The 13937-nt window shown below is 36.0% G+C and overlaps 1 protein-coding gene across 1 annotated transcript; it reads right to left on the reverse strand.

The window, feature by feature from the left end:
- Nucleotides 1-8946: 8946 nt before the first annotated feature.
- LOC145159037 (uncharacterized) lies at nucleotides 8947-11454 on the reverse strand. Its single transcript, XM_079077931.1, has 4 exons — nucleotides 11283-11454; nucleotides 10321-11184; nucleotides 10134-10217; nucleotides 8947-9404 (listed from the first exon to the last, which is right to left on the reverse strand). The coding sequence occupies exons 1-4, from the start codon at nucleotides 11388-11390 to the stop codon at nucleotides 9228-9230; spliced, it is 1233 nt and encodes a 410-aa protein (XP_078934057.1). The 5' UTR covers nucleotides 11391-11454; the 3' UTR covers nucleotides 8947-9227.
- Nucleotides 11455-13937: the final 2483 nt, after the last annotated feature.

The following is a 13937-nucleotide window of genomic DNA, read 5'->3' on the forward strand; positions in this document are numbered from 1 at the left end:
TCTTCATATTTTTCCTGTAAAAGATATAATCGATCTGAGATTTATTCTCATCAGTACTGTTTATGCTTTTGATCTGTATCGAACATAACATCCCGAGTCTTTTTAATGAAATACATTTCTAAGGAAATGCTTTGATAAATCTTTATCATATTTATATTTTGGGGACAAGTTCCGCAACACTTTTATGTAAAAATAGTACTCTGATTTTCAAACAAGCATAAACAAAATCGGTCTTTTCTGGCCATGAAAATGGGGATGTCACAACAGTTGGAAGTATGATGTAAATTTTTGGAGAGGACCATATTGACATATTCTGAAAAGAGGCAACTCTTGTTCAGAAGTGATAGTCAAAATGGGAATGTGGAAATGTTCTCGTAGGTGGAAGTTATTCATTAGATATGTGTAAGATTAGGAAACTTAATGCAAGAAGAATGTTCAAAGCATTGTACTTTGAATTTGAGACTTCATTTCCATCGAATGATCTCCATTGGAATACTCTGTAATGTCTGTTGACAAGTCATTGTGACTTTGTGCATAGTCATTACGAGAGGATCAATGCATATAAGTTTAGAATCTAACAGATTTCGGTAAATGGCAGGAATTTGGAATTCTTGCATTTGTGGTAAGGATTTGGGATTGTGAAATGAGAATCATTGGAATTATGTTCAATCGATCTATCCCACAAAGTAAAGATCCTAGACAAACAAAGTGTGCATACTTCGTGTATGGCATGACTAGTGTTCAGAAAAACATAGTGTACATGTTTGGAGCATGGGATAACTATAGTTTTAATTCAAGTATTAAGTTGATAAATTTGAAACATTATACGATGAATAATGTGTAATCAATATGGTGATAAATAAAAGGTGTTCTATTTATATTCATAAGTTCTGAGACCATATTGGATTCGATTATTCTTGTGTTTCACTTTGCATGTTTTAACTTCCAGAATAATTAGGTCATTCTTCCTGAATGACTAATCAAACCATCCACAATCGATAATACGTTGGAAGTAGGTATTAAGGCAAGACTGTCATGAAGTTGGTTTGTAGATGTCTAAGGTATTGGACATAGCAAGAGTTGGTACAACATTCATGAGTGCTCATAAGTTCTGAGTATTGGATTAAACCCACGCTCATTTGACTCACTTCATGGATTTATCACGAGTGATCATGAGACGATAATATTTTATATTCTTCAAACCTAGAGATATGAGTTGTTTCCTATGAGTTGTTTATACATCGATTGTACGAAAACGCATTGGTAACTCGATGTTATAAAATGTGCCTTTGTGTATGATTCAACAAGTAGTAGAACAAGCATATGAGTCGAAGTTTATCCATTCCTTTTACCCTTGTAGGGATAAAAACGATATATGTGGGGCCCTCGATGATTTAGTGATGACACCCCTAAGTGTTTGGCCAAGCCTGGACTGATTTGATTTGTTCAATTAGTCGGTCGTCATAAATCGCAAATCGGGAAACAACAAATGGACAGAGAGAATGATTATAATCCATGTCTCAGTCCATATGATATCTAGAATGGAGGAATATATGATCCCTTATCTAATGGACGCGTCATTGATTTGTTCAGAGTTCGACAACGGATTTTAAGAGCTACGATTGCTAGTCGGGTTGCAGAGTCATACGCAATAATAGTTTTAGACTTATCCAAGTGGGAGACTTTTGGATTAGTGTCTATGTCCATAACTATAATTGGTATGTACTTGACCCGATTTGCATGGTCCATTTAGGTTGCACTTCACCGGAACAATTTATATGGATAGTCTTTTGAGAATAGTATGTTTATGATTTATATTAATATATTATAATTTCTAATATATTAATATGGAATCATATTATTTAATTAGTATTGATCAAGAATTAATTTAGTGATCAAAAGGAACTAATTAAATATGGACTCTTATATATAGTATGGGCCAAGTTCATTTAGGTTGGGCTAAGCTTGCATGGATATTCCATGGAGTTTTTAACCCATGGATCCTATGGAAATGAAAGGTCATGGGTATTAGGGTTTACATGGATGAAACCTTAATCATCCATACTATATAAAGAGGTCTTTGGCACATGAAATGGGACTAGTGTGTGAGGATACAAGAGTGGGCCAATTTCTAGTGTGCTTACTATTCTCTCAAGATTTCCAAGGTTTTTTGGTGATTTGTGATTCCACTTGAGGCTTCCACACTATTGGGGCTAAGCTCTTAAAGTTCAAGACTTCAAGCTTCATTAAAAGGTATGTCATTTAACTAGGCTTTTTGTAGTATAGTTGGTTCATATTATGCTAGTTAGGATGAAACCTTGGAATATTGAATATTTGCATGTATAATAGAGAAAACATAGATCCAAGGTTTATAGGGTTGCATGTACACCATAGGAGTGTTAGAATGCTCAAAACCCATCAAAAACATGATAAATACGTTATCAAAGCATTTTCGAAGAAATGTATTTTTATTCATTTTAAAACATTTGGGATGTCATCGTCAATACAGAAACATAAGCATAAACAGAACTTACATTCATTATCACTAATGATTTATATCTCCGTAATCTCTCAGTGTAATGTGACTTCATATCGACACCTGTGATACAAATAAGCTTGAGTGGGTCAGGTTGGGAAACCTAGTGAGTACATAGGGTTTTCAATCCACAATAATATAATTATTATCTTTAAACATCAAACAATAAACCCAATTACCCATCCCCATTATCTTCTTTATTCTACCCTAAGAATCAGTTGTTCCTTGCTCATTTATTTCTAAGGGTTATCCTAAGGAATAGGCACGAAATCCATCGGTGCTAGGATTTACTCAACAGGCACTAAGTCGCATAGTCGCCAAGGTTTGGGCACTAAGTCTCATAGTCGCCAGGGTTTATATAACAGGCAATAAGTCGCATAGTCGCCAGGGTTTAGGCACTAAGTCTCATAGTCTCCAGGGTTTAGGCACTAAGTCTCATAGTTGCTAGGGTTTAGGCACTAAGTCTCATAGTCGCCAAGGTTAATCTCGTTTATCAACAATATCGTTTTCGAGACTCCTCTCGCAATACATGTCAATGGGTTTTTAGAGTACAACGAGTGAATATCTCATTCACTACACCTACAGGTTACAAGCCTGCAAGTGTTCCATTGGACTGTATAGAATAGTCTGTGGTTGTCATCCATACTCTGCTAGATGACGGGGCCAATACTTGGGTAAAAGGCTTCTCTCACGGTTCACCTCTCACCCTTATCTCATGGTCTATATTACCTCTCATCTCATCATCCAACTCATATTTCATCTACCCATGTTTTACCCAACATATTTTGTAGATATAAAATACATATACAGTTTAAATCATTTAAAACATGTATAAAATCGTTCATCCAGCATAGATAGCAAGTAAAAAGATAATATGCACATGTAGCATGTAATTTATATAAAATACTTCATATCTATGTGTAAGATGAAAGTAACTATGCACTCACCTGATAAGGTGGTGATTCTGAACTCGGACATACTTCGTTTACTTAAAACAATTTCCTTTGACAAAACCTAGTATCATTACCACTACAGTTTAGTCTAATGTTCACCGAGACTAATTAATAGTCTTGCTATTATTAATGTTATATAAGCGTTAACACAATACTTTTCACCCACTATGTACAGACAGGGGCTAGACATGAAACACCGGAGGGCAGGATCATTTTAGCATAAAACACTTCTGAATCCAGCAACCCAAGCGGCCCTTCAAACCGGATTCCCCATACCGCGAGTGGTTAAAAAGATATTATAACGACACTTATATAACTCATAATAATAGCCCAAAGATTTATTATAAGGTCCTAATAACATTACTATATTTAAACATATGCTATACTAAAGATAGGGTAGGCGTAGCTCACTTACAACGAGGTTTGCTGGAAACCGGGCTCTGTGGGGGCAGAACTTCTGAGCCGAAAGTTCTTCTTCTCGGAGCCGTCGGGAGCTCCGGGGCTTCCGCCTCGTGCTAGGGAGGTTCCATAGGCTTTTTTTTTTTGGGGGGGGGGGGGGGGGGTTAGGGGGTATTAGAGAGTGTTTAGAGTGAAGGAAGAAAGGGTAAGGTGTGAGGAATGAATGAGAGGTGCGACCTTATTTATAGGCTGCCTAGAGGCCTCTCATGTCGTGAGACATTAGTGCTCACTCCGTGAGCTGGCTTGGGCATCAAGGCAAAGCCTAGTGCTGACACGTGGCATCGGACACAGGGGGTAAAACAACCAATTTTCAAAAATTCATAACTTTCGCATACGAGCTCCGTTTTCGACGTTCTTTATATGAACGTGTAGGTAAAAATAAGATCTACAAATTTCCTTTTGAATCCATCGGCTAATTCCCGACCTATTTTAAATTTAACAGTATGAGGAGATTATACTGTTAAATGACCGCGTAAAATTCATAACTTCTACATACGGACTCTGTTTTCGTCTGTCTTTTTGTCATTGAGTTCCTATTAATGAGATATTCAATTCTCATTTAGGTCGCATTGGCCAAAAACCGCTCGATCTAAAATTCGAGTTTCGGGCTATGCACTGCTAAGCCAAATCTTAGAAAAATCATAACTTCTTCATACGAAGTCAGATTTGGGCGTTCTTTTTATGCACACTCTCGGTTTAACATATATTATAAATTTTGTTTAGATTTCTAAGGCTAAAAAGTCATCTACCGTAAATTCACTATTTACGTCGCGCAGTGTCGTGACGGTTTTGTCGCGAAACTTCGACGAGCCATAACTTTTTCATTATAACTCGGATTTCGGCGTTCTTTATATGTACGGAACCCTTGTGAAATATTTTAAAACTTGGTTAAGATTACTCCTTCTAAATAATCTTCCATAAAAAACTCATTTTTGATGCTCATTGTCTCTAAATTGACTATCCCGAATCTGCAGGCGTTACAGTGCAAGAGGCCTTTGAGCTTGCAGGAAAATTTTGTTGTGGAATATATGTTATTTAGCGATAGTAGTGGTAGCATGGTGGTTCTTGGCAACTAGAAAGGTGGACTACACATTGACGATCAATTTTCTATTATTGATACAAGAGACCAAAGAATGTTAATTGTAAGCCTTATTAGCATAATCTCGCCATAAAAAGATAGTGTTTGTAACACCCGTACCCGTATCCACATGTATGAGTTTTCAAGGTTAAATTGGTCTTTTATGACATTTATACGTCCTACATTGGGTGTAGGATAGCTACTTACGTTAAGTGTAGGAGGAAGAATGCATGTAGGGACTTAATGACCTATGTTGGGCGTAGGTGCGTAGTACCAAAACCCTAATTCCTATGGTTGTGAGCCTATTTAAAGGCTCTAACTCCTAGAGGGCCTCTTCATGCCCAACCTCCACCCTTCTTGTCTAGTCCTTTCGAAATACTAGTTGCTTTGTGAGAGATTTGAGGTCTTAGAGTGTTCTTATGTGTATCCTTAAATGAGAAGATCATTGGAAAAGCATTTAGGAGCTCCAAGCCTTGTAGATCCAGATCCTTCATCTTGTTGTCCACATCTAGAAGGTATAAAGTTCTCATATTGGTATTCTTTCATGCTAGATCTAGTTAGTCATGGGTTTATATGCTTTTTGTCCTATAACTTTGGTTCTTATGAGTATGATTTACTCTATACCATTTGAAGACCATTTCCTAATGTTCTTAGGGTTGTTGAATCATAAAAATAAGAGCTTGATCACTCTCATCTATCCCATGCATGAGACATTTAGCATTAGTGTACTTCACGGACTTCAGGTTTGGTTTTATTGCTCATTGATGGAACGCAAATGGATAAAGTCAAAGACTTTATCCATTAGATCCGTTGGTTCATATCTGGAAGTTTGAGGAGCTAACTTTTTGTATTAAGAGCTTAATGGAATTTTTGGCAATCAGGCTATTATGCGAGGCGTAAATCCCCTACACTGATCTTAGCTTAGTTTTGGCCCGTCTCTATCTAGAGCTCTACGTCATGCGTAGAGCAGCTTGTATGCAGGGCGTAGGAGGATGAATGTTGACGTTGACATTGGTTGACTTTTGGTCAGAATTAGGTTTTAGAGTATATACTGGAAGGGGTATTTCTTTATTGTTGTTAGGTGACTCGTTGTACCTGTCTACTCTGTGTGTGAGTTGTTGTGTCTAGCTGTTATATGCAAGGTGAGTCTTTTCACTGTATTACTTATGTAGTAGTGTATGCATGTTGACCAGCTGGGTCTTACTTGTTGAATGATGTTATTTGTGAAACGGTGTTCCTAATATCTCCTGGATAATTATGAGTCTAAAAGCTCCAAGCCAACCAACAGTTCTCTAATGAGCTCCTTCTTCTTCAATATGCACCAAAAACACTCCAAATCACTCAAAAAATCAAGAATCTCACAAATGGGGCTAGGGTTTCAAGGGGACTGGTTTAGAGGATGGAGGCTGAAGATAAGAAGGGTTTCCAAGGGGTTAAGGTCTTTAAATAGGGACCAAGACCCTAAAATTAGGGTTTTCCTCTGCCACGAGTACGCCCAACATACTCTAGGTATACCCAACATACTCAAAAGAAACCTCGTGTCCAAGTCTTCAATAGTTACGCCCCACATAACCCTCAATTACGCCCAACGTAATGGCCTTTCATGCAAAATAACAAAATATTTAAAACTTGAAGAAAATTACCTGGGAACCGGTGTTACAGGATCACTCCCTTGGGCCCACAATCTGATTGGACCTCCTCGTAAGGCCTACAGTACATCTGGACCGCCCGGGTATCTTGGCCTACAACACAAAACATGACCACTTCAACCCAACCACAATATGTTGACATATGGACATAAACAATAGCAAGAAAATACAGGAAATCATAGCATATCTACCAGTCTAACAGATCACTACAACATAACAACATCCTACACACAATGATACATACTGCAGTACAAAGTATAGTGAGAAAATCACCTCGCAGTTTAGCAAATAAACAACACAGCTCATAAGAATCCAAGAACTCGTATTGTGAGTCACATATACAACATCCAAGCACCGGATCCTTAATCTACAACACAAAACCCTCAAGTTAACCTAAAGTCAAACTTGGTCAAAAGTCAATGGTCAAAGTCAACAGCTAGCCACCACGTCATGGCCACCCACAGGCCATGTCGTGACAGCTTCACGACGAAACAATCGCAAGTAGACCAGCCGTCACGTCGTGGCAAGCATGCCACCACGCTGTGAAAGCAACCCAAACAATCAGTCACAAAGAACTCTTCCTCCACGACACGGTGAGCAAGATGCCACATCGTAGGAACTACTTTTGGACCACTTAATGGATTAAACCCTTAATCCATTAAGCCACACTCTCATCTCTTGCAAAAAGCTTCGTAACATCTATTAGCTTCATAAAAACCCTTGCATTATGGACATGCATGTCTAATGCATATATTGAACTTGGTTAGGTCAAAAAGGGGGGGGGGGGGGGATGAGGTCAAAACCCCATGCATGGAACCAAAACTCATTCATTATTCAGATTTGGAACACTAAACTTCAAAAGTACTTCAAAGATCCATAAACTTGCCAACTTTAGGAAATCCAACCATACAAACTAACCCAAACATGAAGAACAATGCATAAAACCTTGCTATAGAAGCATAACACATAAATATTGGAACTTAAAGACTCACAATGGTCCAGGATATGTTCTAGAATGTGGAGGAGGAGCTTGCTTGTTGGATCAATACTCAATGTACACCTTCTTCTCCTTTAAGGCACCAAAAATCACCGCAAAAGCTTCAAGAATACAAAAATGGAGACTAGGGTTTGCTTGGGATGAAAGGGAGATGATGGAGGTTGTGGGTGTGTAAACCCTAGCCATCACATCCCTTAAATAAGGGCACTAATCTCGGATCTTAGGGTTTTGCATGCAGACAGCCGCCACACCATGTCCAATACCCTGTTACGTCGTGGCACTCAAAATGAAGGCGCGTTTCCTATGGGTGAGGCCCCGCAGTGGTGTCTTCCCCCACCACGTTGTGGCCAACCAAAACTCCATATTTTTGGTCTTTTTTTTTCAATTATGACACCAAGTTTTTACTTTTTTGACACTTGGTTTTTTTTTTTTTGTTCCAAATTGATCATCATTTTTCCAATAATTGTTTAGTTTTGATGACATAACACTTCATATCAGCATGTCACGTCATCAAAATCGATGCCAACATACATCTGGTTTGATTGGTCAAGTGGTCAGAATTGTAATAAACAGTGTCAAATTTGAGGCAAAAAAATCAGTATCAAATTAGAATTTTAGTATAAACTTAATGACTTGTGCTATATTCATTGTTATTTATGATCTTGTATTTTAAACTTTAAATTATATTTTAATGATTTTATTCTTCAAAGAATAAAAATGTATTTTTTAATAAGATACCTCAAATTAGTTCACAAAACATAAAACATAAATAAGCAATTTGGTTTACATTACATATATAAATAATTTAGCTAACAAAAGAATTAAATAGTATACAGAAATCATTCCGGCATGCTTTTGACAAGGCAGAGGGCCTAACCAGGCTTTTGACATGTTATAACCGGATTTTTTTTTTAATAAAATCATTTCATCCAACTACTTTGATAGGCAAAACTACCACTAATATAAATAAGATTAAGGAACAAATTGAATTTTTGTAACTTTAAATACTAATAAAGCTAGTATTATAAGACCGATTAAACTGGTTGTATAATAGATCAAAACATATAATTTTGTACATTTCCAACACCTTAAGAAAATTTTGAACTTAATTTATGGCCAGATATAAAACAAAATCCATATCAACCATTCAATAATAACGATCAACAAATTAAAATAACATTAATCAATACTAATGCCATGTTGAATCAAATTTACCTAATGTTTTTACTTTTTATAAAACACCACATCTCTTCATCGATACAAACACCACCATATCACCCCTCCAACAAACATTTATTGCTAAAACAAACATTTAAATAGTTTCATACATTACATTACATAACACATAACACATGTTTCCTGGCTCATTATTAAACTTCAACAACTACATGTCATATCCTCTCTCTCTTTCCATGGCTCAACAAACACATGTCAACAAGCCATTCAACGCCCTACAACATTTATACAACAGAGATCCTAACAAACAGGTGTCAGTAAACATCACTACTACTACTACTAGTACTACATTCATAAAATTACAAGCCCAAAGATGTTGCTAAAAAGGTACTGGTTGTGGTACTGGTTCCGGTTCTGGGGTTTGAACATGTGATGGTGCATTGGTATCTGCCCCGGCTAGAGCTTCGAGCTCTTGCAATGCTTGTAATGCAACGGACCCGTAGTTGGGATCGATGCATGGCTTGACCGCAATTGCGAATTGCTTCACTTTCGATTGCTGATAATGGTTTGGTTCAAGGTAAGTACATGAAAAATGCATAAATAAATAAATAAATAAATGGGAAATTTTGATAACTTTTTCATTAAAGTGTTAAAGTTTAGTACGGAAATTTCATTAAAGTCACACTCGACTTTGACAACTTTTTCTATTGTAAACACTTGAGAGTTTGTATTTTTTTTTTTTTTCAAAGAAACCATTGTTAGAGAATTTGGCCTTGTTATTTTTGGTGATAATTGTTTGTAATCATATTTAATTAATAGGTCCAAATATAGAAAAAAACACTTGGGACTTTCAGAATTTTATTGATTTAATCCCGTAACTATTTAATGAAGTCACTAATCCATTATACTTTTCTTTACCATTAGAAAATAAACATTTTTCCCAATTACAATAGTTTTGATATCAATATCAATGCATTATACAAAAAATAACAGCCTACTTTACCCATTTCATCAATTTCACTGCTAAAATACTATTTTTTTTAATCAATTTAGCCACATAACTACTATTATAATAATCACAAAAAACAATAACTATATGGCTAAAATTGATAAAATGTGTGTGAAGCAACTTTGTGAGTTTCTGTATTTTTTTTTTTTTTTTTTTACTTTTCTTCAAAACTAGTCAAAGAGGCTGGCTTATTTTTTTTTTTTTATAAACGACCTTATAAGCTATTTTAGTTAGTGTACATTGAGAAATAATTTTGTGTTCAACTTTGTGACTTACTAGAAGCTCGTATTTAGTCTTCAATTCTTGATAAACCACAAGCTGTCGTGGATCCGTCACTATCACCGCCGTTCCACGTCCAACCTGCACTCCAGAAGCCACATCACAACCAAGTATTCAATCAGAAACAGAACAAAAAAAAAAGAACAAGAAGGAATCATGGAGATGAAAATGGAAAATCAATTACATTGCTAGGCTTGTTGAGAGGTTTTCCGGTCAATCTTCCAAACCTACTGACATAAGGCCGACCAGATCTTCTACTCTCAACAACACCACCGTTAACACCACCCACATTTAGTCTTCCAGCCCTCTTCGGCCTTCTTCTTGGCGCCAACACATTTCCAGACAACGGCACAGTCACCGGCCCTATTCCAATCCTTCTCGGTCTACCAACGCCCTTCTTCACTTTCGGCGGACGACCACGCCCCTTTTTAGCCGCTGTGTTTTCAGTCGGTGGTGGCGGTGGTACCGATGGAACTGCACCACCGTCGTCGCCCAATCCTAGTGAAGCAAAAAGAGGCTCCGACCCCGCTGTAGCATTAGCATTCCCTTGAAAATCCGAACCGGAGCCATGGTTAACGGGAAGATCTTCGCCGACACCGACATCGTATTGATATTGAGGTTGATAAGACAGAGGAGGAGGAGCTGCATCATATGGTTGTACATTCGGCATCTGAGTTTGTACCCCTATTCCCGAATCAGATCTATTTTTGGGAGGACGACCGACTTTCCTTTTCGTTGAACCAGGAGGTGAAATTGTAGGAGCATTTACATCAGTAGCATGATTAGCATCACCAGTTTCAGTATAACCGAATGTTGAATGATAATCGGTGGATGTAGGAGGTTGAAATTGATCAGATCTGGGAGGAAACATGTAAGAGTATTTGACCATTATGAGCTGACCCTCGTTCCTCAAACGTTTCAGATGGTGAGTCAACAGGATTGAGTGAGTTGGAGGTAAGTTCTTGTACTCTTTCTCTATGTATTTAGATATCGCTTGTTTACTAGATCCATCTTTATCTTTTAGAGCAGTAATTGCCTCTGTTATCATCTGTTAAAAAAACGAAAGAAATTCATAAAATAGTTTAAGCAACTGTTCAAGAAGATGCATCAGAGAGAGAGAGAGAGAGAGAGAGAGAGAATTGTTACCTCGGTGTAAGGAGGGTGGGTTTGGGTAGGACGCAGCGTCGGAGGAGGGTCTGAGACGTGATCGGCGAGGTGGGTGGTCATCGGCGGTATATCCGTCATAGGGTCCATAGAGAGAGACTGATAAGGGAAGGAAAATGTAAAGGGATTTGTGATGGTTTTTAAGCCCTCTCGGGGATTATATGTCAATTTTTATGAGAAATCTTTTAAGAAATTGTTTTTAGGGATGTTTGGTTTTGTGTTTAAAAGAAGTCAATAAAGAATTAAACATTGGATAATGGTAATAGTTTTTTTAAGATATTTTTTTATCACCTGTAGATTTTCCAAGAAGTTAATAGTTTTTTTAAGATATTTTTTTTATCACCTGTAGATTTTCCAAGAAGTTGCTTCTTTTTTCTTTTAATTAATTTTGAAACCTTTTATAACTTTTAACTTTTTGATATAAAAATAGAATAACAAATGAAGCCCATATTTTCTTTTCCCTTTTTTATGGGTAATTTTACAACTATAATTAGTTTTAACAAAAAATTGAAAAAAAAATACTTATCACTTATAGCTTTTTGTATCAAATAAACTAATTCTAATATTTTTGTAAAAAAAGTTTATTGTGTTACCATATAAGTTAACAAGTATATTCATTAAAAGAAATTATTTTAAAACACAAAACCAAACACCCCGTTAATAGAAACTAGATGGGAATCATGCGCGCCCGTTGGCGCTGAGTCATTTTATTTGTTCTTCTTTCAGGTTGTATATGTAATTCGAAGTGACAAAATTTCTATAATGTTCAAGTTAAGAGAGAATGACATTTATTATGATTTTTTGTTATGCCCTGTAGCTAATTCTATTGGGGAGTTGTCCATTCGTTTGTTTATTACTTGTCCGGATTTTCAATTATCATTTCAGAATCTATCTAAAAGACAAATAAAATTTACACCAAGAGAATATTAAATGCTATAATAATTATATTTTTTGCAAAGATGCTTTACCCTGAGAAGCAAAAAATCATGTCACGAAAGAGAGAAATAACATCCTTCATTTGTTAGCAAGATGATCCTTCTGCAGCATGAAGTTTTGTCCCAACAATTGAAACTGACTCCAACAATTATGTTTTCCACCTCATTAGCATCTTGGGTTTGTAGATTATGTATTGTCTCCAACAATTGAAACTTACTGATTTCATCCAAATTTGAGCGTTGAAGTAAAAAAAACACACACAATTAATGAATAACCAACTACGTATCATTAAACTGGAAATCAAAAATTGATACCGGATTAAAAATCGAATATCATCCAAGGAGTCGCATAATCTTTAGTCTTTAGAGTGCTCTACAACAAAAAGTCATAATAGGTAGTTTATTGAAGCGATAACAGAAGAAACAACACATGCTATTATTAACTTCTGAACCATTGCAAGCAATGAACTTTAAATGGAAGTGACCATTACAATATTCTCCAACAATAACTTGTCTTCAGCCTCCTTGCACACATCCAATCTTTTGCATACAAACATTGATCATTTGATCTCATGCGACATAACGAAGAGAAAACCAAAAGGTTAAAATTTTCTATAACCAATAGAAAATTCCAAGTAACTTGCTATTATGGGTAAAAATTAAAGCATAGAGGTTAAGTACGTTGCTGTTTCCCGCAATAAAAAAACGGGAAAAAAAAAATCAAAGGGGAGGTGGACAACGAACCGGTAATAAACAATTGTATTAAAATAAGGAAATTAAGAATTTTTTTTGGTACTGTATTGAAATATGATATTAGGATCGGGCTAAACTGGTGTTCATAAATACATGATATATAACAATGTGATTTTGTTGGGTTGTTTATTTTTGAATCATACCGGCAGAGTTTTTTTTCTTATCACTTTGAGAAATGAGTTTTTTTATGAAAATCTTGAAAAAAAAAAAACAAAGATTATTGAAAATATTGAAAGGGTTTGCATTTCCTTACCACATTCCAACATCATCTAACCCATGGCATACTTACGAAATGCATATAGCAACAGCAGAAATATTGTTGCAGTTTGTTCGGTTCTTCATTGTCATACCTAAACGACAAAATACATGATTTTATTAAATGTGGATATACAGAGTCGAATGCAAATTTGCTTAGTATTAGATCCTATTTTATTTTAATAGATCTACCCAATTATATGAAGGTTAAAGAAATAAATGCAAAAAAACAAAAAAAAATTCATTACTACAATTCGTTGGAGGTCTTCCAAAGTACAATGTTGTAAAGGTAAGCAAACTGTTGAGTTGGCAGCGGTGATAATAGCATGTCACAAAACCTGTAAACATTAGTGGAGGAGTCGCTTAGAAGTCTATGATGTAATGACTCATCGAACCCATATTAAAGGTAAATACAAAGGATTTGTAAATTAAAACCATGTGTTCGTTATAGCTTGTCAGAGCAGTACAAATTCAACCATATCAAAAATGGTGCCTTTATAATTTTCTATGGTGTGCCGATTTCCCAAAAAAAATTGTTAAATATTTATTAAAAAAAACCCTAATTTTGTAACGTAAAGTAACCTTTTTCTTTGGCATGAAACCACCTACATCAGAACCAACTGGAAGAGTTAGTAACAGGGAAAACGATTGTTTTTTACACATTTAAAAATGCAATCATTATACAAAGAATAGC

Source organism: Lactuca virosa, chromosome 2 (assembly GCF_052849685.1).
Source record: "Lactuca virosa cultivar CGN04683 chromosome 2, Lactuca_virosa_CGN04683_v6, whole genome shotgun sequence".
NCBI classification, from domain to species: domain Eukaryota; kingdom Viridiplantae; phylum Streptophyta; class Magnoliopsida; order Asterales; family Asteraceae; genus Lactuca; species Lactuca virosa.